Source organism: Phacochoerus africanus, chromosome 3 (assembly GCF_016906955.1).
Source record: "Phacochoerus africanus isolate WHEZ1 chromosome 3, ROS_Pafr_v1, whole genome shotgun sequence".
Lineage (NCBI taxonomy): Eukaryota > Metazoa > Chordata > Mammalia > Artiodactyla > Suidae > Phacochoerus > Phacochoerus africanus.
The window spans coordinates 165,657,758-165,685,683 of NC_062546.1; the positions used below are offsets into that span (position 1 = coordinate 165,657,758).

General features: G+C 37.5%; 1 protein-coding gene across 1 annotated transcript in view; it reads right to left on the reverse strand.

Moving 5' to 3' along the window:
- The window catches only part of HECW2 (HECT, C2 and WW domain containing E3 ubiquitin protein ligase 2), a 175,850-nt gene that overhangs the window by 55,109 nt on the left and 92,815 nt on the right, over positions 1 to 27,926 (reverse strand). The window contains exons 14-17 of the mRNA XM_047773115.1: positions 24,806 to 24,940; positions 21,050 to 21,152; positions 18,805 to 18,901; positions 4,134 to 4,217 (exon numbers count right to left, since the gene is read on the reverse strand). Of these exons, the coding sequence (XP_047629071.1) occupies positions 4,134 to 4,217; positions 18,805 to 18,901; positions 21,050 to 21,152; positions 24,806 to 24,940 (419 nt within the window). The remainder of the gene's footprint in view (positions 1 to 4,133; positions 4,218 to 18,804; positions 18,902 to 21,049; positions 21,153 to 24,805; positions 24,941 to 27,926) is intronic.

A 27,926-nucleotide genomic window follows, 5' to 3' on the forward strand; every position in this document is an offset into this window, starting at 1 on the left:
ATGACACTTCTTATTTCCTTTAAAAATAACTGATATATAGAAGTCTTTCATATCGAGAATTTTTTTACTTGAAAAATTTAATACAGAAGAAATAGAGAATAACATAAAAATACTCAATATACATTGTCCAGGATTAATAAATGTTAACACAATTACTTTTGCTTCAAACACACATGCATATTTATAGATGTATTTCTATATCTACATACATAGATGTATCTATATATTTGTGTGTGCATGTGTGTATATGAAGTCTGTTTTGATCTCCTCCATCATGACTTTAAAGGTATCCTTTCTCCATAGTTTGATATTTTGCAACATATGTATAGATGAACAATATATAGTGTTGCCTCATGTGTTGCTAAAAAATTACATAAATGCTTTATAGGTATATTACATTCTTGATATATTCAACAATGTATTTCTGTTATCTGCCCATGCTGATATATATAAGCATCTAGTTTATCACTTTTGCCTGCTGTGTAGTAGTCCATTCTGTGAATGTAACAGTTTATTTATCCATATCTTTCTTGACAAATATCGACTTTTCCCCCAACTGTGTGCTTTTATTAATAATGGTGTGATAAATATCTTGTATATATCACCTTGTGTACATGTAATAGAGTTTCTTTAGAGTTTCTAATAGACTTTTGATATAGATATATATGGTATATATCAAAAAGCAGAGTTGCTTAGTCATAATGTATATACGCTTTTTCAACTGTATAAAGTATTGTCAAATTGTCCTCCAAAGAGGTTGTAGGAATTGCAATTCCTCCAAGTCCAGGCAATATGGAGTTCCTATTTCTCATTTGGAATAACCAGACTTTTTTTCTACTTTCAAATCTAATAGTGTTAGAGAGTATCTCATTATTTGAAATTGCATATTATGATTACTAGCATCTTTCTATGAGTTTACTGGCTATGCATGCTTCAAATCCTTTGATATACCTTTTTATATCCTGTACTCAGTTTTCTCTCAGGTTATTTCTTTAAATTCTTTCAAGTGATTTAAAGGCATGCTTTAGATATTCATGATATCTTTGTTTTATATGTTGTGAGCACATTCTTCTAGTTTGTTGCCTTTCTTTATGGCTTTGTATGTGGTATCTTTCATTTCATAAATTTAAAAATTCTACTGCATACATAACCAAATGTATTAAGCACTTCCTATATAAACTGTTAAAGGTACACTTTTTAAAAGCTGAATCAGTGACGGAACATATGAAATAGAATAATAAACAACAATACAAGAAAGTTATTTCAAAATTCTTGGGTTTTATAATAGATGTATTGGAAAATAATCATAGATGGATTTATTTTGAAATGAATGATTTCCCAGAGTTATATCAGCACTACATTGCAGCTTGCTGATATCAAGTCCATTTGTACCAGGACTGATTTTCCTTTTTAAGAAATAGAAATATATATATATATATATATATATATATATATATATGCATATAATAAATAAAATATAAGTACATAGTGTTTAGCACAGGGGATATAGCCAATATTTTAACAATAACCCTAAGTGGAGTAGAATCTATAAAATACTGAATCACTATGTTGTACACCTAAAACTAATATGACATTGTAAATCAACTATACTTTAATAAAAAATATTTAATTTTTTATCTTATTTTATGCCCACACCCATAGCATATGGATGTTCCCGGGCCAGGAAGTGAATCCAAGCTGCAGCAACGGCAGATCTTTCAATCCACTGCGGCAGGCCAGGGATTGAACCTGTACCTCGACAGTGACTCGAGCTGCTACAGTTGGATTCTTAACCCACTGACCCACAGCAGGAACTTCTAAAGACATTTTTATTAAAATGTAATTCACTTAAACTACAAAATTCACCCAAGAAAATAAATATTTTAAATAGAAAAAGGAAAAAAATAAAGTATGAAACCAGACACAGATCCTGCTGTATAGCACAGAGAACTATATCCAGTTACTTGTGATGGAACATGACAGAAGATAATGTGAGAAAAAGAATATATGTATATATGTGTGACTGGGTCACTTTGCTGTACAGTAGAAATTGACAAAACACTGTAAATCAACTATAATGGAGAAAATAAAAATCATAAAAAAACAGACACAGAGACTCCATCTATGTATCCAACAAGTGCACTGCCTGTGTTTATAGTTATAGTTATGATTAAAAATGACTCAAACTCCAAAGTAAAATAAAGACTAAAGAACTGAGAGTATTCTAACGTTTAAATAATCATTAAATATTATTTATTAAGCATGCACATGTAATACATTGTGTCACAGTGTATAGTTATTAAAATACATTTGCTCATCCAAATGAAATTAAAGTCTAGAATTAAATATTATTCGTATATAATAATTATAAAGCTATTACATACGAGTGAATTTCTCACACTCCTCCAAAGGCTCATTAACTTCAGAAAACATGGTTATTTTCCCAAAAGGGGAAAAATGCAGCCTTGATCTTTAATTATAAATCAGTTTTCAAATATTTTAAAATTCAACCACATAACACATAGAAAGTCACACAAACTGTGGTATTTTCCAACGTACAAATATTCTAAACTATACTGTAACTCAAAATATTTAGAACTATACCACTTTAAAGATTATTTAGGACAGGTGAATGATAATCATGATTTCCGTTTTGTAATCATTTTTATTTTTACTAATTCCAAAAGTAAAATTCCTTAGTTTAAATAAAAAATCCTAGATTTCTAGAATGAATCAAGAGAGTACTATCTTAGCCAGAATTTGTAATGAAACTTACTATTTTATCACCAACCAAACTACGGTAGAAACGTCATATTCTACATTAACTGACACAGAGTCTTCAAGAATACCTCGCATGCTACCTCCTGCTTTCAGAACTGGCTCAGAAGACCACAGCTGAGAGTTATTAAAATAATAAATACATTTGTTCATCCAAATGAAGTTAAAGCTGGGTTTTGGCTGGGTTCAAGTCCCGACACGTGGGTTCAAGTCCCAATCTGAGTTTAGGCTGGGTTCGAGTCCCAGCACGTGGGTTCAAGTCCCTCCTGCTTTCCGAACTGGTTCAGAACACCACAGCTGAGTATTACAGTTACCTGCTGTAGGCAGCAGTACCATCCAACCAATAAAACTCAGCCTCTGCTTTGAGTTAAGGCCTTGTACTGAGAAGGGACCACACCCACCAATAGGTCTTGTTCAGCATCAAGTGAAGTGAAATATCTATGGAAAGTGATTGTATCCCAACTCTATGCTCCAACTATATAGTAAAAGGAAGTAACTTTTTGGTTTGGGTTTTACAAATACGGCAACTACCAAACAGGTACTTAGAAATGGTTAGAGTTAAGATGATAATCAATAATAGGAATGAGACTGTTAACACTTGGGGATAAATAAAACATTGCTTAATATGGTCCAGCAGGACTGCCTTTTAATTCTATGGAGGTTATCATAGTGGATGTGCCAATCACTAGATAGAGCAAAAGCATTATTTTACTCTGGCCTCCTAAATTTGAGAGATAACATCAAAAATGAAAAAGTCTCTTGAAAGCTTGCCAGTTTCCATTCTAAACTACTCTAAAGTTTAAAACCAAAGCTCATCTAACCATCAGAAAAGAAAATGCAATTGGTCAATTCTATGAAGGGCTATCAGGCTGGCAGTGAGTACCAGTAACCAAATTTCAACTTTCTTACCTGATTTCTCAAGCTTAAATTCTCAAAAGCATAAAGTAAATAAATAATGTCAAATAAGCAAAAGGAGACAAAACGCATTTTGAGAAAAAAAATTGGATGTAAATATAAATACAAGCTCTCTTCTACTCTGAATGAGGTAAGCCAGGCACACATGACCTATTCCATTCTGTGAGTGGGACATTCTACTCACTGGTCTCTACAGACCTTTCCATTCTTCAAAACCACCTCCTTTATCAGCAGGGTACAAACAAAATCAAACTGATTTCAGTGACAAGAAATAAAATCTGAAAAAAATCTGAAATGAATTATCACTAAACAGGAGTATTCCACAAACCTTTAAAAATAAAGGAGGTATTCACAGGCTGCCAATTTTGGCATAGTGTTTCCTAAAATGCTCCATAATACCTGATGATAGAGACTTCCCACTTCAAGAAGGGGTTACATACCTTAGCAACATAACAAGGTCTGCATCACTTGAAAGACGCACCAATCCTGGGGTCCCTTCAGTTCGGATAAATTGGATCTTCTCCCTTTTCAAGCAAAAAAAAAAAAAAAAAAAAAAAAAAGATCTGAAATGTGTGCAGTAGACTCTTGGGACATAACTTGGTGCTTTAGGCAACACTTTTTTAAACAATAAACAACATTTAAACAATAGGCACAACATTTTTGGGGTACCTATTATGTGGCCGCTGTTGTGCCCTAAGAACACACATCCAAGAAAGACATGGTGCTTGCCTTCAAGGAAGACCTCATAAGCATTAACATCTCCCAGTTCTAACATTGAGAAAAACATATTTCACTGCTTTCATCTTTTGCTCCTTAAATACTACTGGAGGTAGCAATACCATCCAACCAATAAAACTCAGTCTCTGCTTTGAGTTAAGGCCTTGTTGTGGGTTTGAATCTAAGCAACAGTCTGGACCATTCAGGCTGATTTCCTGTTATTCGAGAACAAGAGGGTGCAGGGATATTCACTTATTTTCCTGAGGATATACCTCTATGTTATGTGCAATGAGCACATTTCTAGTTGGAAGAAGGTAGTATCTATAAATTATATATTCAATATAAAAGCATATGGCTCTTTCCAATAACTGAAACCTAAATCACTTTCAGTTACTACAGCTGGCAAAATAGATTGTGCATAAACTTGTGTAAATGTATATATACTTTCACATACCAAACACAATAATGTAAGCTATTTGGACCATTATTTTGTTATTATAGATATATGTGATAACACCAGTTTTTTGTTTGTTTATTGAGTCATCATTTTAATAGTTTCAATTATTTATATAAATATAAATTTAATAACATTTTCCTGGTTGCTTCCTCTCATTTACATCAAGCTATTTCAAAGCACATCGTATCAATTTTGATAAGATGAGGACAAAAAGAAGAACATAAACTATGGTATTGAAAGCATTACATGTGATAGGAACACAGGGGACAAAGCAAGTATGCACTCATACTCTAAGTGTAAATAACAACATATTCCGATTCCTGTCACCCTATGAAATAAAATATCAATCTCTGATTTAAGTACTTATGTAAATTTAGTTCTCATCTATAGAGCACTTTGTTTTTCTACTTGAAATTTTCACAAAGTTCTAATGAATTTTGTATTTCCAAATTTCGAATTCTCCTCTCAACTGCTTCCAGACTTGAAAGGAATGAGGTGAAAGGCAAGGTTTAATTGTTGAGACAAAAAATTCCCTAATGTACAGAAAAGTCAACTGATTTGCTCTTAGCCACCTAGCTTACTAGAAGTGATAAACAGAGTTTGGTCCTAGGCTGCTTCTGCCTAGATCTATTTTACATAATATGTTAGCATATGAAGCATCTAACCTTTGATACTATCAAGTTTTTTCTGCTGTTCTTTAAGCAAATTTTATATGATTTTTATATGATGTAATTTTACATTATGAAATTTTATACTATAGAAATATTTTATAGTATCTACTATATATGGTAGCCAGCTACTGGCAATATAGGTACAGATATAGAGATACAGATGAATGGCAAGTTAAAGAAATCGCTCAGAAGAGAAAAGCCAGCCTCTCCTCTCTGCTTAAGGATATTTCAGCCTAAGGTTCAAACCAAATAGAACATTCTCCCTCAAGAGTGATAGTCACATATCTGAAGCACAAAACCAAGGCCCCTTATCTGGTAAACGTTTTTTTTTAGTAAGAGATATAAAAGTTCATTTTAAAAAATCCAAATTAGAAAAATTGAACAATATAAAATTATTCATTTTGTAGAAAAAATGAACAATAACTTGACCATAGATGTACTCTTATAAGGGTCAGTAACAATATGCTTTGATCTTGAAGAATCGCAAGCTATCTCCAACCAACATGCAGTTTATCTCCCTGGTCTATCTCCACAACCAACCAGGCAAACAGAAGAGAACCAGAAAACAAACAGGCTGAGTACCTTCCTCCACTCCTTCACCTGGAACCACACAGAATGGGTTGAGCAATGAAAAATAGAGCATGCTCTGGACTGTGGCTTGTATGAACCCTGTGAATAAGGTACAGATCATAGCTTCCTGAGTCATAAGGATGACAGAGTGAAGAAAGGGAAGGGAAAGACACCAGAGGAAATATGCCCGTTGGGAAACTTTTCATCACTTTCCAGATATTAACTAAGAGGCAACTGGTCAGATTCTTTAGGCTGGAACATTCCAGAGGCAGGCTGAGTCTAGTTTTCTACCAGTTAACTTATCACTGTGACAAGCAATGGGCCATATGCTTCCAGGAACAAGACACTGGAGCATGTTATCTGATGTACCTCACATTGCTAAGGACTTTCTTATAGTAATAGGCATTCATTCAGCAAACATTTCCTGAGTGCTTACTATGTGCTAGGCATGGTATCACATACTGGGAATCCAACAGTATGTAAGATACAGCCTCTTTCTCAAAGGGTTCATGGTGCAGTGGAAGAGAGCCCTCAGGCAATTCTTGGATGATATGAATATTTAAATTATTCCATTCACTTAACTGAACCCTGTTTAGGCCTCATACCCAATCCTCCTTCATTACGTCCTTCATTAGGTTCTTTCATGTAAAAACAAAGAAGGCATTGGTTTACTCACTGTCAAGAGCATATTAAGGCTGAAGAAGAGAGAGAGAAGTCAGTGGATACCCTCAGAAACATCACCAATCTATTCTGAGGGGAAAAAAAGGGGAAGTATTTCTTGGTTATCATGTATTTGTCCAATATTCTACAGTCCAGTTTGTTGTTGTTGTTTTGTCTTTTTAGGGCCACACCCACGGCATATGGAAGTTCCCAGGCTAGGGGTGAAATCAGAGCCATACCTGCCGCCCTACACCACAGTGACAACAATGCCAGATTAGAGCCATGCCTGAGACATTCTCCAGACAGGCAATGCTGGATCCTACACTCACTGAGCAGAGCCAGGGACCAAACTTGCATCCTCACGGATACTAAGCCGGGTCTGTTACCACTGAGTTCCTACTCCAGTATTTCTTAAACCGGCTTCATTGCCTACTAGAAATCTACAGACATAATCTCGAGTTCTGGGAGCATTATTAAATGTTGTGCTTTCACTTTGCTGATCAAAACTGCTAAAATGAGGTAAGCATATTTTGGATAATCCAGATGACATTTATGACTGAACACAGCTTAGTGACTTCAGCTCCCATGTTTGCATTTACAAGAACTACTTGTTGCCAAGTGATGAGAGGTGAACTTTCAATGTGTTGATGAGCAGGGCCTTGATGTTAAATATGATAACAGTTCCTGTCTGCCACCTGCACGCAATGCTTTGACCCAGACAAAACTTTTCTCCTGCAGTATTAATTTGCAAATTAAATGATGCTTATGAAATGAGGCAAAGTAATGTATATATAAATTGCCACAGGCTAAAGAGAAAATGAAGTAAGTGGACTTAAAAAGTGAACACTGCATTTATGTTAAGTAAAGCATATTCTAAGAGCAAAAGTTTTACAATAGTTTATAATTAGAGGAGGGTGGTAGAATCATCATAGGTACATTTGGTGATATGTTTTCTTCATATAATACTTGAGGGTCCACTATTGAATGAACTGGCTCATCACAACAACAAAACAGTAGATAAAAATAAGCTATTTGCTAAGAAGGGAAAATGATGACCTTGATAACAACACAGAGGCACATGATGGGCCATTAGATGCAAAATCAAAAGCAACAAGTCAAACACAAGTGAAATGAAAGCACAAGTGTATTTTTCCACTGACACTGGTCTCAACTCTGGTCATCTGGCTTCTGAAAAACAAAATTTTCTCACAATATTATTAATTTGAATGTTTTTTTTTAAGTTCTTAATTTATAAGTCTTTTGGTTTTGTAGCTTATAAAAACTGTAAGGATAAGAAGTTTATGCATATTTTATGTCTGTACACATTTATGTTTACATTAAAATGAAAGTGGTTAAGATCACCACTGCAGCTCTGTAATGTCCCTTTTCCTTTTAGGATACAAAAATAACAGATTTGGTGCCTAACAAATTTCCATGAGTCCACTCAGTGTCTGAAATAAACATAACAAGTTTGACAAGTACTGTTGAAGATTCATACAACTCTGATCAGAGGGATATTTGAAAGTTACATTAACACATTGATTCAAGTTTATTTTATAAATTTACAGAGTTAGAAGGAATCTCTGTCAGTCCTATAATTTCTTTCTTTACTGCCTTCACCTTGTGAACAAATTCTATTTGATTTTAATGATTCAGAATGAGGATTAAGATCATATTCAAGTAACATTTTATCATTTGACCCTCTGTGCATGGATGTTTCTTACTGTGCCCTTTAAAACACATTTCAGCATTTCCTCCACTGCATCTTCTCACACCGCATTCAATTACAACTTCAGCTGCTTTTGAAACATGAGATTCTGGAGGGCAAAGCTCTCTCTCCATTATCTTTGTGCCTCCAAGTACCTAGCACTATGCTGTGAATACAAGAAGTACTCAGTAAAATCAAACCAGGCGCATGATCAGTTGGTACCAAAATAGATTTGGCTCCTAACAAATTTCCCTACATCTCCACAATGTCTGGAATAAACTTATCTTGCTAGCATTTTTTTTTTTTTTTTTTTTTGCTGTGATGGAGAAAAGAGATTCAGGAAACTTACATTAGATTATTTACTAAAACAGAACCCAATGAGGGAAGTGCAAAGACAGGCAAAGGCAATCTCTTAATAAGAAAACACAATTGATGCAACTAAGAGATGTATACAGATGTTAAACTGTATACAGAGTGACAACCTCAGGAAAAAGTCTGGCTGCTGCTGTCTCTCAGATGCCCATCATATTCAGTCCTCGATAACCACTTCCTCCAAAGCATAGAATCACCCCAGAAGATCAACTCAGGCAGAAGATCATTTGAGGACAAGGAACAGAGTCTCAAGACCGGAATTCCCACAGAAAATACCCTCACTGAAACCAACCAACATTTTTGTGAAGTTAAAGTTGGGCACGTGATCAAAAACAATGAGAAGCAGCAATGCCTTTAAACCACAACTCTTTCTGGATTGCAGACTCTGCATACACATGGTTCCTGTAGACAAAGTTTAGTAAACCTTCGAAAATACATACGTTGTTAAATTTTTTTTTTAAAAAAACTGCCTCAGGGCAATTTTAGAGAAATCCCCAGGACTTCTCTGCTGGTGTAATGTTAAGAAAGGAAAATCAGCACTGATCATTCATACTTTTGATTATAGTCACAGGGCCTGGTCTGACTTGGAGGATAGAGCCAAGCAGTAGAAAGATCAAGTTTTCTGTGTACTTCCCATTTTATAGGTTAGGTTTGGAAATTGTCTCATGACTCTTATGGACACATAAAAGTGACATCAATTAGCCCTATATTTAGAGGTAGTATTTGCTATAAATGGATATAAACCAGCTCTGTGCTGAGGATTCAGAGAATTACTTGACTCTCTTGTTGCTTGTTTCCTCGTCTTGAAATAAGTGTAGTTGTAGTATCTGCCTCATAGGTTGGTGGAAAGGATTCAGTGAATGAATAAAAATAAAATAGCACAGATTATTATATGGTAGAACTCAATAATTTTAAAATATTGAGTATATTGTTAGATAGGCCTCACAATTGTTTACTTCTTTTTCAATAGACAGTATGATCTACTGAAAATAGAACCCAATTAGATGCCTGGCCATTTACTCCTTTTTCTGTTTCTGCTGTTGGCAAGCTGTTTTAACCATGCTGTTTATCTAGGTTAATTCCACAAATACCTGTAGAGTACTTCTACGTACAATAGATAAGACCCTGGCCTCCCAGTAAAACTGAAATAATGCCGTGAGTACCAAAGAGATAATACAAATGAAGGGTTTACAATTCTCATAACTCAATGGATGATGAGAAACACTTTTCTCAATGAAGCCAAATTTTACATAAAGAAAAACCATTTTGAACTCTAAAACAGGAGTTTAGTTATTATACACAAATATATCTGATTATAAGACATCTTATCTAAGGCATTATAATAGCCTGCACCCTAAGTCCATCGTTATTCTGAAAAATCATTATCTATGATTTACTAGGAAGTATAATGAGGTTTCTATTTTCTTATGAATTATAATAATTTATTATGTATTTAATAACAAGTGCTCTAATTGAAAATACATTCAGGAATTGAAACTACATTATATATGCATAAATTTTTATTTTATATTAAATATACATATTAAAAAACAAAAAAAAAACCAAATTGCCTACTATATAAGACATTAGAAAGGATAAGGCAGTGTTTTTTTAAACAGTGATATAAGAAAATTTTTAAAAAGTAAACTAATCATTTGGGTACACAATAAAAAAAAAAGGTCAAGGCAAGGACAAAAAAGAACTTGAGACCATAATTTCCAGAAAATAGTACTACAAAAACTAGTAGTTTCCTCCATTTTGGGAGTCATTATTTAGAAAACTGAAAAAAAAAAAAAGTCCACCCACAACAAAAACCATAATATAAAATACTTTGGGAAAACCTTGACAAGAAACATTCAGGTCCAAAAAGAAAGAAACAAGAAAATTCTATTGTAAGAAATGAAAGGATTGAATATATGAAAAAATTTACAGTTGTAGAAGAAAAAGTGGAAAACTGTAAATATTTTAATTATACCCAAAGTAACCTAAGATTTAAATTCCCCATCAAAATCCCAATGTGATTTTAAAAGTTAGGAACACTATTCAAAATTCTACATCAATATTCAAAATAATGCTATGTGCTAGAGAATTTGAGTCAAGTTTTCAAAATAAATAATTGTTATGCTATCATTTCCTAAGATCTAAAATAACAATTTAATAACACGTTGGAATATACAAAGATATATAAATTGTTGTATTGAAAAGATGGATTCTGTACTTTTTTTTTGGGGGGGGGGGTCTTTTTAGGGCCGCACTGGCAGCATAAGAAGGTTCCCAGGCCAGGGGTCCAATCGGAGCTGTAGCTGCTGGCCTACACCACAGCCACAACATGGGATCTGAGCCATGTCTGCAACCTACCCTACAGCTTACAGCAGTGCCAGATCCTTAACCCACTGAGCGAGGCCAGGGATCGAACCTGTGTCCTCATGGATACTAGGCAGATTCATTTCCGCTGAGCTGCGACGAGAACTCCGGATTCTCTGTCTTTATATATGTGATTTTGTGTACTAGAAATGTAGTCACTTGCTCTTTGGAATAAACAGTTTTAGGTGCTATCATGAAGTTCCAAATATACTATTATGAATGATTACTAAATATTTCTCAAACACCCACTTTATGCAATTATAAGATGTGAAGTCCTATGAGGATTAGAAAGATTAGTAAAATATAGACCTTGACCTTATGTAGCTTGCACTTTATTTGGAATATGTGTGTAAGAAAACATATGGTAGAAAATACAAGATATTCTTACATATTTTAAGCTCAGATTATAGTATTGTGCCATTTCTATTGTAAACCATAAAATTTAGACAAATAGGATACCTGGTTTTTGGCATAATGGCACCCTGATGGTTCTGCAAGGATGTTTTCTGTAAAATGCACCCTCAAGGAACTGAGAGTAATAACTTACTCATTGGGATGTATTAATAGTATCCATTTGTATGTAGGACAATGTGCATGAAATGAGATTTGATTTGACTTGATCTTTTAATTTATTTTTCTGGCCATGTCCATGGCATGTGGAAGCTCCCTGGCCAGGGATCGAACCCATACCACAACAGTAACAATGCTAGATCCTTAACCAGCTAGGGCACCAGGGAACTCTGAAATAAGAAGATTTTAATTTTAGCCAAGTTAGTTTTTTCTGAAGTCCGTATCCATGATTATTTAAATCCATTAAGAGAGACAAAAAAAAAAAAAAAAAGAAGAAGAAGAAGAAGAAGAAAAAATACATTGTTAACATAGAGGGGATATGAATTGTGTTTTCTTTGTAAGAAATACCTCTGACTCACTAACTTAGCAATTTATCTAAATATATATGCAAAAATCAGATTTAATTACAAATCATTTTCTGCTATCATAAATGGTAATGCACTGTTCTCTATGATTTTAGAAATGGCTTATTATTCTTTTGGCTTTGGGAAAGCATTGAGGCTGGAATCCATACTGATATTTTTCTGTGGTCCACACATAATGCACATCTGATGACATTTTGCTGAACCATTTTCTTGATAATTGCAAAAGAATACAGCAAAAATCAAGAGTGGAACAGACATACCTAAAACATGGTTATTCTTCATGCAACAAAATGGTTTGAAAACCCTGACTGAATCATTTGTTAGAAAATACAATGCTTTGGAGAAATATCCAATGTATGAACATACCTCTCCTAGAAAATTATTCCAAGTTATATCAGGGAACTTTATTTGTAAGAAAAAAATGATTTAACAAATACCTGGGTGAAATACTTTCAGAGACTCTAAACTAATCTTGGCTATGAGAATTTTTCCTTGGAGCCTTTTTTTCTTAAGTGATTGTCCAGTTATTTTAAAATTCATAGTTGTGGAGTTCCTGTTGTGGTTCAGCGGGTTAAGGACCAAGACGTTGTCTCTGTGAGGATGTGGGTTTGATCCCTGGACTCACTCAGTGGGTTAAAGATCCAGCATTGCTGCAAGCTGTGGTATAGGTTGCAGATGAGGCTTGGATTTGGTGCAGGCCTCAGCTGCAGCTCCGAATTAAGCCATGACCTGGGGAGCTTCTATATGCTGCAGGTGTGGCCATTAAAAAAATAGTTATGAGATTCCATGCCTGTAAAATGTGAAAACCGGATATTTACAAGATGTCTATGTCAAAAGCCTATGTAATACTACAAATTGGAATATCCATTCACACAAAACATGAGCAGCAATGATTTCTTCTGCATAAGCCCTAGAATAGCTATCAAGGACTAAGAATCTGTGTTCCTTACAGTCCTAGGTAGCAATATCTCAAACTTCTCATTAGATCTACAAGAAGATTACTGCCTGAGAAGATGTTTTAATTTACCTTCGATGGCTTCTAAAATGTTATGTCAATGGTTTTGCCATGATGTTTGCCCTCAGTAACTTGTGCTGAACCTTAAGCCAGAAGGCCCAGTCCTCCGTGTAGGCATGAAACAGTAAAGGCTGGTTTCACTGCATACATGTAAAAAAAATTTAGAGCAAATTTTCCTACAGGACACAGTGTAAGCACAACAGTAGATAGCCTTCCTAAAGAGAAGTTAACCATGGAACTCAAGAGATGATCCTACCTGCATTTTAACCATGTCCACAGAATCACATGGTTCAAGTTATACGTATGACCAGTCTTAGGGACAGTGGTTTGGACAATCAGCAAATATAGGGATCAATTACCTTAAACTAAGACCTTGTGATACAATAAAGAACTGAAGGACACACTACTCATACAATATTAATTTAAATTTGTTGTATGCTTTCTATTGCTTATACAGTACCAAGTGTTTTAAATACATTATCTCATTTAACCTTCATTTCTTTTTCTTTTCTTTCTTTCTTTTTGCCTTTTCTAGGGCTGCTCCTGCAGCATATGGAGGTTCCCAGGCTAGGGGTCTAATCAGAGCTGCTGCTGCTGGCCTACACCACAGCCACAGCAACACGGGATCCGAGCCACGTCTGTGACCTACACCACAGCTCTTGACAACGCCAGATCCTAAACCCACTGAGCAAGGCCAGGGATTGAACCTGCAACCTCATGGTTCCTAGTCAGATTCGTTAACCACTGCGCCACGACGGAACTCCATATCTTATTTAATCTTCAAAAGGACATCGCTAGTTAGAAATTCCTATTCCCATTTTACAAATGAGGAAATTTTGACTTGGAGGGATTAAATGCCTCATTCAGAGTCACCTGGTAAGTAAATGCAGCGCCAGAAAGGCCTACATTCTTCTACTTCTAAGTGCCATTATGAATGCTGGTCCCAGTTGGGAGACAGACCAGGACTCTCCAATAATGTTGTGTGGCATCAATAAGTTACTTCGATCAGGTGTTTCCAATAATTATACCTATGTAAAGTATTCATAGGAAAATCATACTTTCAGTGAAGATTTCCTGTTACATAAATTTGATATGACAAAGACCAGCAGTTTCTCACATTGGTTTCAGACATATGAGTGAACAGTAGAGAAACTATGAGGGAGAGCTAGGAAGGTCGTAAAAAGAAAATGCATAAGGACTGGAAAAGTGAAATTAATGCTATTTTGACCAAGTAGATCAGATGTTAACTGGGATTAATATTTCCTGCCCAATATTAAATGCGGAAAAACTGATGTGTCAGAAAACTGGACAAGAAATAGGTTAGAAATTTTGAAAACTGGGGTTTGTCTTAGGAAAGCTAGCATTTGGAAAATGTTAACTTTTTATTCCATGAAATTCTACATTGTTTGATAGTTTCGAGATGGCATGCACTATTTCTAAAATGAAAACAAAATTAAGAGTATAATTAGAGCAATAACAAAATGCCAGGACTCTTAAAATAGGATGATGGAAAGAAATAGAAGGTCAGAGTCTGCATTTGCTTCTCTTCTGGTGAACTCTGGGCCACACAGTCATTGGCTTTTGCAGCTCAGAATTTCTTGACTTCCAAGGTATTGATTTACCAGTGATATAAGATGGGAAATGGCCCAATTTACCCAGAATGAAGAAAAAGTTATCACAGATCACATCCTCATGTAAAGGAAACTTATATAAGAAACACTCAAAGACGAACTGACCCAGAGCCCCAATAACTGATGTCTGAGGAAAGGTGAACCAGTGGGGTGAATCCAATAATCACACAAAAAGGGAAATTCTTAACTCTTAACTCAGTTTTATGGTACTCACCTCCTTGTTCATAATACAAAGTTGCATAAGTACCAACACCAAAAATTTTACTGGATTTGTACGCATTACATTCACTCATAAAATACTGTTAAAAGACTGTGTTTTTTTTTTAATAGATAGATTTGTCTTTGGATAAAATATTAGAACATATTATTTCAGCCTTTATTTTAATGTTATAAAGCTTCTAAAGGATTACTGTCTTTCAATGAGAACCAATAGCAGGATGCAATTATCCAATGGGACACTATCCATTTGATGGAAATGGTAGTGACTTTTGGAAGTGGATTTTTTTTCTGAGAAACCAATGTTTTCTGAGATTTTTTTTTTTTTTTTAAGAAAGGACAACGTGGTAACATTCACATTTGCTTGACAGATAATGTTAGAGGAAAGAGGTGATTTAAGAACAGGAGTTGAAAGCAAAAGCCATATCCCAAAGCATGAAAAATCATAGCTACTCCATAGGAAAAGTTACACAAGGGGAGTCTCAAGGAAGAGGGAACTATATATGGATAGAAACTAAACAAGCTGCTTGCTATCCTCCCGGTAGGAAGGAATCACAGCCAAACAAGAAAAAACACAAAGCACAGAGGTGCTGTGACTCTCCCAAGGGCTGAGGCTTATTTCTTCATTATATTATGGAGCAAATAAGGAGGGATATCTCTTTTACGGCTGAGGAACAACACACACACAGCTACGCTGCTATTGGGAACCCTTGCTTAGGATAGGAACATAGGGCTGCAGTTACCTTTGACACACAATTACCCAGTGGCTCCAGTCCATGCATAAATCTCTTATCAAATACATCACTGAAATAAGAGATTAAAGAACCCCAGCTGGTTCCCTACCCCATCGTTTGTGGGAATGCTCCTTACAATACAGTTTTTAACTATATGAAACAGAACGTTCCCTTAGAAGTACAAACTTCCCCATTATGTTGTTACGATAAGCAAAATGCTTAACTGCCAACAACTTTTTAGAAACTAAAAGTGCACTGTGACATATGCTGTGTGAGGGGAGCAGCATTATTTCATTGATTGAAGTTCCTGCTTCTTTCTGCTTGTCATGACTGCTCATGATTTCTATGGTCAAATTCTGGAAATAGTTATTGAAAATGTAAGCAGAAATTTATAAATAAGTTTTGAAATAAGATGGAAACTTATTTCAAAAACCATCAAATAATATCTTAGCAATAGATTACCACATGAGATTGTGCTTAACTGAGGACATTGGGTGTCATTAAAAATAAAAGTCTTCAGCAATCTTTAGGCGATTAGAGACTTTTTAAACTCTAAAAAGACGAAAGAAAAAACAAACACACAAAAAAACCTGGAAGCCACCAACAGGGCCTGCAGTTGTTTCCTTTGTTAGGATCTGCTAAGGTTCTGTCAAGTCACTAAAGAATAACAATTCTTAGATGCCTTGTTCAGGTAGATGATATCATTTAATTTCTCTGATGATAGAGATCTGAAGATATGTTACATTGATAAAATAATAATGTGGAATTATTATTTGCAGGGCAGAATTGGAAAACTTCTTGAGTTTCCTCTTTCTTGTTCATTTTTGTTAGGGTGGGGTTCTTTCAGAGGAACAGATGTTGACTAAAAGTGAGGGAGGGGTGGGGCTGATGTTGGTGCAAAAGAGAGAAAATAGAGTTCTTTTTGTGTGATTTGCAGAAGAAGAGGGATTTTCTGTTTTGCTTTACAGCCCAGAACATTTAAGATCTCTCATTAGAGAACTGAGGAGCTCACTTTTGCAAAACTATGAACTAAAACTTTTTACACAAGATTCTCTAGAGGTCCATGGGTTGCTGAGATGATGCTGTAATGTGCAAATATACAACACGATAGCCTGTATAATTTTTATAATTTTCCTGACTGAGAACGCCATGCTTGTCAAGTTGGAGAAAACACTGAAATCTGAGTTAGATGTTAACAATGCGAAACCAGGATTTCTGTATAAGAAACGTTGGTAGTATCATACTTGAAATCGTGTGTGGTTTTACCCTTTAGAAACTTTAAAAGCCATGACAACTTTAAAGATATGAGAGACTGGAGAACATCATAAGGAGAATAGTTGCTAATTTATTTTCAATTCAACATATATCTGGCATATACATATATTTACATTAACTATGCAAAGTGCTCTTCTAGCTATTTCAGCAGTAAGGAAGGAGAAATAATGATGAGTTGGATAAGATCCCTGTTTGCAAGGAGCATATAATCTAATTGGAAAATAAAGCATAAGGACTAGAGCGCAAAAGTCACATAACCAAAACAGTAGGAAGGATAACTTGATACACTACATAATTAATGATCAGTGTCTAGACCCGAGGTTATAACCTCGGATGTGCGATGAAATTATATGGAGAGATTTTTAAGAAATTAAATGCGTGAGCTCTGCCCCAGACCTCTTGAACTAAATTTCTGGGCAGGGCATGGGAAGGTAGAGGCTGTAAATTCAGGGAAGGGAAAGAAGTTGAGGGAAGAAAGACCTGGTGTTTTGGGGTGTTTTGGTTTTTTTGGCCATGTCCACAGCATGTAGAAGTTCCCAGGCCAGGGACTGAACCTATACCATGGCAGTGACCCCAGCCATAGCAATGACAATGCTGGATTCCTAACCCGCTAGGCCACCAGGTAACTCCAAGACCTGGCATTTTGTACTTTATACAACACCCCAGTGATACTGATAAAAATAGCCTGACACAACTTAGTGGAAAAGTATCTGAGCATCACTGCCATGAGTCAGGATGCCACCAATGGGCAAATACTTCTGCCAGTAAAGGTGACATGTAGACCAATCGGCTTTTCAGCAGAAACTCTTACTTCTTTCCATCTCCATCTCTTCGATGTCTAGCACATCGAAGTTGAGAAATACCAGACTAGATCATAAGAGTGAGAGGCCACAGTGGAGCTGAAAGGCTTCAAGGAGGAGCATCTTACATTGAATTTAAAAAGAAAAATCTTGCCAAACATAGAAGAGAAGGAGTTCCCATTGTGACGCAGCAGAAACAAAATTGACTGGTTACCATGAGGTTGCCGGTTCAATCCCTGGCCTCTCTCAGTGGGTTAAGGATCCGGTGTTGCCGTGAGCTGTGGTGTAGGTCACAGAAGTGGCTCGGATCCTGCGATGCTGTGGCTGTAGCTCCAATTTGACCCCTAGCCTGGAAACCTCCCTATGCCGTGGGTACAGCCGTAAAAAGAAAAAAAAAAATACAGAGAAGACGAGAAGAGCTTGCCAGGGAAAAGGAACAGCATGTATTCAGGAAAGTAAAATTGGGCTTGAAAGTGTGATGCACTGAAGAGTTGTTTAGAAGAGAGGGTTCATGCAGGGGAATGCTGGACTCTTGAGAGGATCTGATTTCTTCCTTAGGTTCTGCTGTGTTTTCATTATGGAAAAATGTGAACATTAAGTCTACGATTTTATAAATCTTGATTCAATAAACTCTATGTTACTTGTGTTTACGCTAGTTACATTCAAATAGTCAGTGTCATTATTTTCATTACAATCTGCATATCTAGCATGCATTCTTGGCTGTGAATTTTTTATTTCTTTTTCACATTTCTTCCTTAAAGGTGGCTCAAGGTTCTTTAGTCATTTTCATTCAGTCCTCATACTTACTAGAGAAAACCAGGACCACAATGACCTGATATTGATGACATAAATTGTTTGTGCACAAGATGCCTTAGTTCAGAATTCCAGAAAGCAAGAGTATATTTCCAAGAGGATTATCAGAGTTAACTTAAGAGTCAGTGGTTGGGACTTATGCAACTTGAATTAAATACCAATATTATGGTTACCTGAGTGAGTGATTCCTGGTAAGATCAGGTTGACGCTCCTGTAGAATTTCAAAGATGTTGGGTTGGCGAAGAAAAGCAACAATCTTGTCATTGTAAGCTGAAAAGAAGATATATAAAACAATATGTTAAAATCTGTTATTAACTTTATGCACATTATTACAGAATTTTTAAAATCTGTTTTTCTGGTTAATATTCCTTGTACTCAAAGTCATAGTTTAGAGTCACTAGGAATACCTAAATGCCAATTTCTATCTATTCTTTTATTTGAATATTGGACTTAGACCTGTCAGGTAGGACTTACATAAGCACTCATTAAACTCATTTGATGAGCTATGTTTATTATCAAATTGCAGGATGAGGTCATCAACAAGATTCTAGATTTTGTTATGCAACTGCTTACTAAAATCAACCTCACAAGCAACTGCTAGAAATGAAAAACCTTATTCTGATTAAATGTCAGCCATCCACAGAGGTCAAGAGACAGAACAAGAGCTGCTAAAATGCAGTAGTTGCCAGCAGCAGCCACTATTGAAATGCAGAGACAAACCATCCCCAAATTCTACGTGGAAGTAAATGCCATTAAGCCACACCATAGTTCTTTACCAAACCACCTATACCAACGGCTATAATATAATCAGTGTCATCAATTATGAATGCAGCATTTTAAAAGGAAATCTGTATCTTAGTCAAGGCTGGCTAATGTTTACAGAAATTTTAAATTTAATTAAATTTATTAAAGGCTCTGTTAATTTTCTCTCAAGAAAACTCATTTGCTTACTTAAGATGATTCATCTTAATTACATTTATTTATAATGAGAAATATAGGGAGTTCCCATCGTGGCGCAGCAGAATCCAATCCAACTAGGAACCATGAGGTTGCAGGTTCGACTTTTGGCCTCACTCAGTGGGTTAAGGATCCGGTGTTGTGGTGCAGGTCAAAGACGCAGCCTGGATCTGGCGTTGCTGTGGCTCTGGCGTAGGCCAGCAGCTGTAGCTCCAATTAGACCCCTTCAAACTTCTTTAGGAATGAGCAATGCATTATATTCATGATAGAGTCTTTCTTTCTTTACCTTTTTTTTTTTTTTTGTCTTTTGTCTTTTTAGGGCAACACCCGCAGCATATGGAAGTTCCCAGGCTAGGGGTCGAATCAGAGCTGCAGCTGACGGCCTATACCACAGCCACAGCAGCAGGGGATCCGAGCCATGTCTGCGACCTATACCACAGCTCATGGCAGTGCCAGATCCTTAACCCCACTGAGCCAGGCCAGGGATCGAACCCACAACCTCATGATTCCTAGTCTGATTCGTTTCTGCTGCACCATGACGGGAACTCCTTATGATAAAGTCTTTCTTAAATATGTGAAAATTTTAGGAGTTCCCGTTGTGGCTCAGTGGTAACAAATCTAGTATCCATGAGGATGCAGGTTCCATTCCTGGCCTCGCTCAGTGGGTTGGGGATTCAGCATTGTTGTGAGCTGCAGTGTAGGTTGCACACATGGCTCAGATCCAGAGTTGCTTTGGCTGTGGTGTAGGCCGGCAGTTGTAGCTCTGATTCTACCCCTATCTGGGAACTTCCATGTGCCTGGGTGCAGCTCTAAAAAAAAAAAAAGGTAAAATTTTAAAGTAAAACCAGACAAATGGAGAGCTGCTCAAATTTAAGACGGAGCAGGGAGCCCATCTGACTGCCGGCCAGTCTGTCCATTCCATCTGCTTTAGGGGTTCTAGTTTGGAAACTCATCTACTCCCAACCTCATCATTTTCACAACAACTCAAGTTGTTCTTTAGGCCTCTTTGCCTACCTCCATTTATTTTTATTTTATAATTCTAGAAGCTTCTGCTGTCTTACATTTGCTTCAAAACCCCTTAAGAATGTGCCATCATTCCTTCTTATTTTGTGAGGCAACAATAGACTCCTACACCATTTGAATGCTGTCTCAATATATATACTCAATCTATACTTGTCCAAATGACCACATAGTATAGTTGCCTTAACAACTTATTTTTCCTTAACTTCAACAATCAAATTGCTCCACTCAGAAAAGGCAGGGTAGCTTAAAAAACTCTCATCCTATAGGATTTTACGAGATGTGTTTGGAGACTCAAATTGATTTCTTAGGGGTCATGCGACAGCGTCTCAGAACAGGGCCAGTGGAGTGGGCAGACAATAGGGAAGAATCCACAGAGAATGCATGGTACACACGGACATGTAAAGCAATGATCAGGATTTCTGGAAAGGGATGACATACCCACTGGAACCATGTCCTGGTACTGCGGCCTGCTGACTGTGTTGAACGTACTCGACGGCCTGGGAAGAACTGGTGGTCCGGCATGTCGAGAATCTTCTCCCACCTGCAAACACAAGCAGGGTTTCTGTTCTCCACCGAGATCGAGAGCACTATACTGCAGCACCCCAAGCCAGGATGCTCAGAATACCTGACAATGAGCACTGTTAGGTACCAAGTGATCAGAACAGAAGCCACCTGAAGAGCTGACACAGGCTCTCGCAAGCTCTGCATCAGCTGCTGAATTGAAAGGAGGGGCTGGGGCATCCACGACCTTGAGAGGGGGGCCAAGGCAGTGACTTCGGAGGTACAGTGTCTATATCCCCCATCACTGTTGGCATATTGAGGTACAGGAGTAGCTCAGTGGGTCTACAATGATGGGGGACGTGGGCGCTGCATATCCATTCATCAGGAAGAACTTCCGCCCGACAGAACCCAAATCTGAGACAACACAGTCAGAGAGAGAGCACTTGGGTGGGACAAAACTCATCGGGGCAGGGCCAGGATATACCTTCTTTTGGCCCAGGCAGGTCAGGGAATTCCCTGCCTCAGCAGAGGAGGGGCTGAAGGGCAGCAGTCTTCATGTGGATTTCTGAGTTGGTGTATTATCCGCTCAGAAGCAGTTTTACACGCCTATTAGAGCATCCAGTACAACAGCCCTTTCTGGTTTGAACCTCCCACACCAAGGGAGCGAATCATAGCAGGTGTGGAGGAGCTAAATAGGGTTGCCCTTACCTGAATTAGTTATGGGTACCTATTACATACTTAGAGACTCAGACATACAAAGAGATAAACAAAAATGCCCATCCGCAGCTTATCAGAAGCCTCTAAGATTGCTTTAGCTTCTATTTTGACATATCCCCCCATACAACAGAGGTCTTTTAAGAGACTAAGACAACAAAAGGCAAAGTAACCTCCTGGATTTATAAATAAGGTCTTTTTTTTTTTTTTTTTTTTGCTTTTTAAGGCCACTCCTGCAGCAGATGGAAGTTCCCAGGCTAGGGGTCAAACTGGAGCTACAGCTGCCAGCCTACGCCACAGCCACAGCAACACACAATCTGGGATGCATCTGTGACCTATGCCACAGCTCACAGTGATGCCAGATCTTTAACCCACTGAGCGAGGCCAAGGATCAAGCCCATGTGCTCATGGATAAGTCGGGTTCCTTACCGCTGAACCATGACAGGAACTCCATAAATAAGGTACCTTTAATATAGAGATTCTACTTCCACCCTTTCAAACCCTTACAACCAGTTTACCACACTGTATCAGGCGTTCAGTGGGGTTTTTTCTGAAGGCCCTAAAGCTGAAAATGTGGGTCCCACCCTCCACTGCTTATTTATCCTTCAAGAATGTTCTCACTTATACTTCAAAGTTAGTTCAAATAGGCCCCTCTCCATGAAGCCTTCCCCTCCCTTCAAGCTGACATTAGATGCCGCCTTCACTGAGCTCCCCCAGGTCTCAGGGTACATTTCTAAAGCAACCGTCATTACTAACAATTTATAAAGCATTTTTTACTTGTATTTTTTGGCCACGGCTGCAGCATGCAGAAGTTCCCAGGCCAGGGATCGAACCCGAGCGATAGCAATGACAATGCCGGATCCTTAACCAACAGGCCACCGGGAAACTCCCTTTCACTTGTATTTTGATTTATCTGGATTATGGTTAGTTTTATATATTCTCTCCCTAATAAGAACACAGGAACATATTTATTTGTATCCTTCACACCAACCACATACCTACACTACACGTAGAAATTCATTTGTTGGATGGAAGAGATACCAAAATTTCTACCGCCTGGAATATCTGCTAAATGAGCCTATAAGAGTGGCTGAGAAGACTCATGTATGTAACTGGGAGTTTCCCACTCTGCTTCTCTAGAGTTATCGGCCTTGAGGAATGAAGTCAGCCCCTCTCTGAGGAGATCCAATCATTAACTACACTTCGTTTATCAGTCACCAAACTTATCATTTCAATCTACCAACATCTACTTTCCCTCCTGTCAGTATACTGCTCTGTATCATCATTTCACAGAACAGCCAAAGGTCTCCTCCTGGACACCCCGCTCCTTCAAACCCGACTGCCAGGCAGTAGTGGGCAAGCCATGATAAATGTGTGCATCACAGCAGGTTGTGCGTATTTCTGACGGCTGGGCCAGAAAGCCCCTTCCCCTCAAAGGTGTAAAACGCTGGGGCTGAATGCTGAGTCTTTATGGGGTCCTCTCAGTTCCACTGCTCCATCTCCATCAATAGAAGAGAAATCTTCATTCAAATTTTAATGTGGACCTTAGTAACCCTACGGCTAGACTGTGGAAAGAATTCAAGTTCTGAGGCAGAGGAGTTGAAAGAAAACGTACAGTTACTAATCTCATGCACGTAGTCCTGACCAGACTGAAGAGTCAACTTCATCTTGGGAAGTCGAGATAAGGTGAGTGTCTAAAGTGCACTGGGCTGTGTGATAAAACCAGTCAGGGCCCGAATATGCTACAGATCACGCACAAGGTCCAAAGGTGAGAGGTCTGTTCTGCTTTCTAGATGAATGCTGTCAGCATCATCCCATTCCCCACCAATGGTTTATACGGCAGCCAGGTAGAGATTTATTAGCTCCTCATAAAACATAAATATTTTTGTGCATACCTCATCCTGCAATTCATTTATATATCATTTTTATATGAGCGTCTCCTGTGTACTCTTTGTGTCTGCTCTTACAACCAGCAAACACACATGATGCAGCAGAGCAAGTATGGAAATCATGAGGGGAAATTCCAAGAGTGGAATTTTGATGAACCGAATCCAGTTATTTATTGGCTTCATAATTTCTCTTCTACTAGAAGCTGCAAAAATATTTGACCCACGATATAATACTGAAAATATGATATGTACATAGACGTGCAAAAGGCATGCCAGAAAAAAATCTTAATTCTATTTGTCTAAGGGAAGTTTTAGAAACAATGTATATCAAGTGATGATATATGACATTCATAAGCCAGTACTAAGGAGAAAATATTTGACCTAAAACATTTCTCTTTTATTTATTTAAGCTGCTAAAAAAAAGAGGAAGCAGGAAGAGATTATTTCTTTTTTCTTTCTTTTTGGGGGTTATATTATTAGAGAGCCCTCATGTGGTTACCATGGGTCAGTGCAAACTAGCAAAGTGGAGTACAGTTCAGTTTGTGGTAATTCTTAATGCTGTTCATTTATTCTGGGCACTTAAGAGTACATAAATCGACTGTCTTATATATTCTAATTTTAAAGGCTATTAATGAGGATATCACAATCCCGTAGCCTTGGCTGAATATTTTAATCTAATCCAGGAATCCTCACTTTAGAAAATTCCTATCCTTAACCTAATTTTAGCCCCATCAAAGTTACATTCATTTTTCCCTACGAAGCTGCCCTTAGGTATGCAAAAGGGCTCCTCCTCTCTCTTGAACATTTTATTGCATTATGAATTCTCTCTCACCATCCACTGAGCTTTTTAAAAAATATTTTATAATTTCTTCATTCTTTCCTCATCTGTCCTATTTTTAAAATTTGTAATTTAGGCTCTATGTGTTGCCAGAAAAGCCCTGTCAACATTTTACTATTTTCCAGTCTCCAGATGACAGGCTCTAAATCAAACTAGAAAAACAAAGCAAAGCAATAATAAAGAGGCAGCACAACTGCACACACCTCGGTACACCTATCTACTGGTAAGTGGGTACCAAGGCTGGGGACTCACCTCGCCTGCACTGTGGCTGCGCTGCCTCGTCAGATGCTGTCGATGCACCAGCGCACTCGTGGGTCTGCTGCTCTGGAGTGGGAGCCGGGGATCAATGAAAGTGGTGGTCCGGGAGTTGTGGTCAACAAAAAATGCCTAGAAAGCAATCCACTCAGTCAATAGCCAATTCATGTCACATACTTATCTTAGGGGTCCTATCATTTCACACATCCGGGAAAGACCCACTTTGAAGTAATCATCTTAGCTCTGTTTTCTCATAATTTTAAATCTTTTGGAGAATTTCCCTTACTCCCTCCTCAGGATAGATCAGAATAGAGGAAGCAAAGCTTAGAAGAGAGCAGGAAGGAACACTCCTGGCTTCAGGAAACACTCTTAAGAGAAAGTCATCAAAAATATACACTCTTTTTCTGTAATAATCTATTTGGGAAAAAAGAATGGATATGTGTATACGTAGAACTGATGCACTGTGCTGTAAACTCGAAGCTAATACAACGCTATAAATCAACTATGCCCCAATAATTTTTTTCTAAAAATTGCAATAATAAAAAAATAAATTTAAAATATGGTCTTAGAAAGCAGCCACCGGAATGGACATTTGGGCTTCTTTTAATTGATGCTCTTTAAGCTCTTACTGCTACCCATGGGTTTTACCAAGTTCTTCCTATCACCTGAAACTTCAAACACCACTGGCTTCTCTTTTCCTTCTATGCAGTCAGCTACCAAGTCCTCCTCTCTACAATTTCCCCATTGTGGTATCTCCTATATTTGTCCCATCCTAGCCGGACTACCATTCCATTATTTCAGGGCTTTCTCTTAAACACAGAACGATGAACAGTTTCTAGTTGTTCCGCATCTCTACAAATGTATTCACTAAATTGGCACCTCACTATCAGAATGCTTTTTCTAAGAGCTTTAATTACATTTTCACTCCAATCCAAAGCCTCTATTGGCTACATGCCAGCTATAGAAAAAAAATTCCAACCCTTTGGTCAATCTTCCAAGATGCTTTAATTTCTCCTTCCTACTTGCCTTTCCAGGTTGGTCACTGATCATGTATCCAGACAAATTCTATCACATGAAGTGACTTTGGGCAAGTCACTTAAATTCTCTGGGCTATAGATTTCTTATAAAACAGGTCTCTCTCATTCATAACAGACATTTCTCCCCCATAATGTGATAGGAAGGAGGAAACCACACCTGTCACATTTATTGTTGAATCCCTGGTAGCATGAAATCACAAATGAGCATAAACCATGTCCCTCCATTTTGCAGTAAGGACTGCATACGATGTAGAAAAGCATTTTTAAATTCTTTTTATTTATTTCAATTCAAAGTTCTACATAAGCACTTTTTTTATTATCACTAGGAGCCAAATGAAATTAAGTTTTCAAAGTAAAATTCATTCAAGGCAATAATGGAGCCCATTATTTCAAAGACAATTAGAAAAATGTAAGTTTTCCATGATCAGATAAAGTTAATTAGGTCTTCAAAGATAAAAGGGACTATTAGGTGAGCCTGGAGACTCACTGCTGATAAAGTCACTGATATATGCCAAATAACCTAAGCAAAAAAGAACTAGTGTCTCAAACTGATGGTGCTCCATTAACAAAGTACCTTAAAGACTAGAAATGAATGTGTCAAGGCAAATCCCAGGGGCAGATGGTATACTTACACTGATTAAAAAATTACCTTTCCTTTATGAAACAAAATGTTTCTGCAGATACATGATTAGGAAATGGGCCAAAGTAATTTGTAGGTAGCTCCCAAATAGGAGGAAAGTGTCTTCTTTAAAAGAAATAGCTTTAAGCAGAATGTGACTAGAAACAAAGCCAAGAAATGGCCAGAATCCTGGTCCATTTCTTCTCTCAACATTCGGAATTCCAGGTACAAAGACTGGGGTAAATGGAAGTCTTGTAGGAAATGGTGTCGTCAACCTTACATCCCTGTGATGCTGCTCCCTTTTTTCACAACCTGCCAGGTGGAACATTTTTCTTCTCTGATCTGGTCAAAAAGTACACCCGTGAGACACCCTACACAAGCTTATGCTGGCAGGCTCTAATCGCAAATGTGATTCTAGTCCTCAGTGATTTGAGCTTCTTATATATTTGGATATTATTTCTGCCACTATTTAAAATGTCATGAAATAGAAATTCAATTATTTTTACAAATAGACATTTCAAAATACTAGGTATTATAACAAATCCCATACCCTCTTTATATAAATTAAGATTAAGCTTTTATTACCACAACAATACTATGAGCCATGTTTTTTAAGGGAAAAATACAAAGAGTACTAAAGTAGAATTGCCTATTTACCCCGCCTAATTTCTTAGGAATGTTTTGAAGGGACAGGTGGCCACTTAGAGGTAACAATGATGCACCTGTAATTATAAGAACAAATGGGTGTGTACATCTAGGTCAGTTGTGATTTAGGTGTAGTGTCATAGTATAATTTGATGTTAAGAAGCTTGTCTAGGGAGTTCCCGCTGTGGCGCAGTGGTTAACAAATCCGACTAGGAACCATGAGATTGGAGGTTCAATCCCTGGCCTTGCTTAGTGGGTTAAGGATCCGGCGTTGCCGTGAGCTGTGGTATAGGTTGCAGATGAGGCTTGGATCCCATGTTGCTGTGGCTCTGGCATAGGCCTGTGGCTACAGTTGGTGGCTACAGCTCCGATTCGACCCCTAGCCTGGGAACCTCCATATGCCGTGGGAGCGGCCCAAGAAATGGCAAAAAGACAAAAAAAGACAAAAAAGAAAAAAAGAAGCTTGTCTAAAATCCATTTTATAAAGAATTTTACTATAAATGACTTGAGGGCAGGGACTCTTTCTTACCCTGTTCTCCCCAGTAGCTTTTAGGGCTATACCTGGGAGGAAGGAGGTGCTCAGAAAATAGATTGCCAAAAATTTTTAACAGCAGACTCCTGACAAAAATACAAGTAGACAACTGACAATGAACTAACCGCATATAAAAATTCATGTTCTTTTACATAAGCACAAAAGGAGTTTCCATTGTGACTCAGAGAGTTAAGGACCCAACATAGTGTCTGTGAGGATGAGGGTTTGATCCCTGGCCTCGCCCAGTGGGTTAAGGATCTGGCATTGATGAACCTGCTACATAGG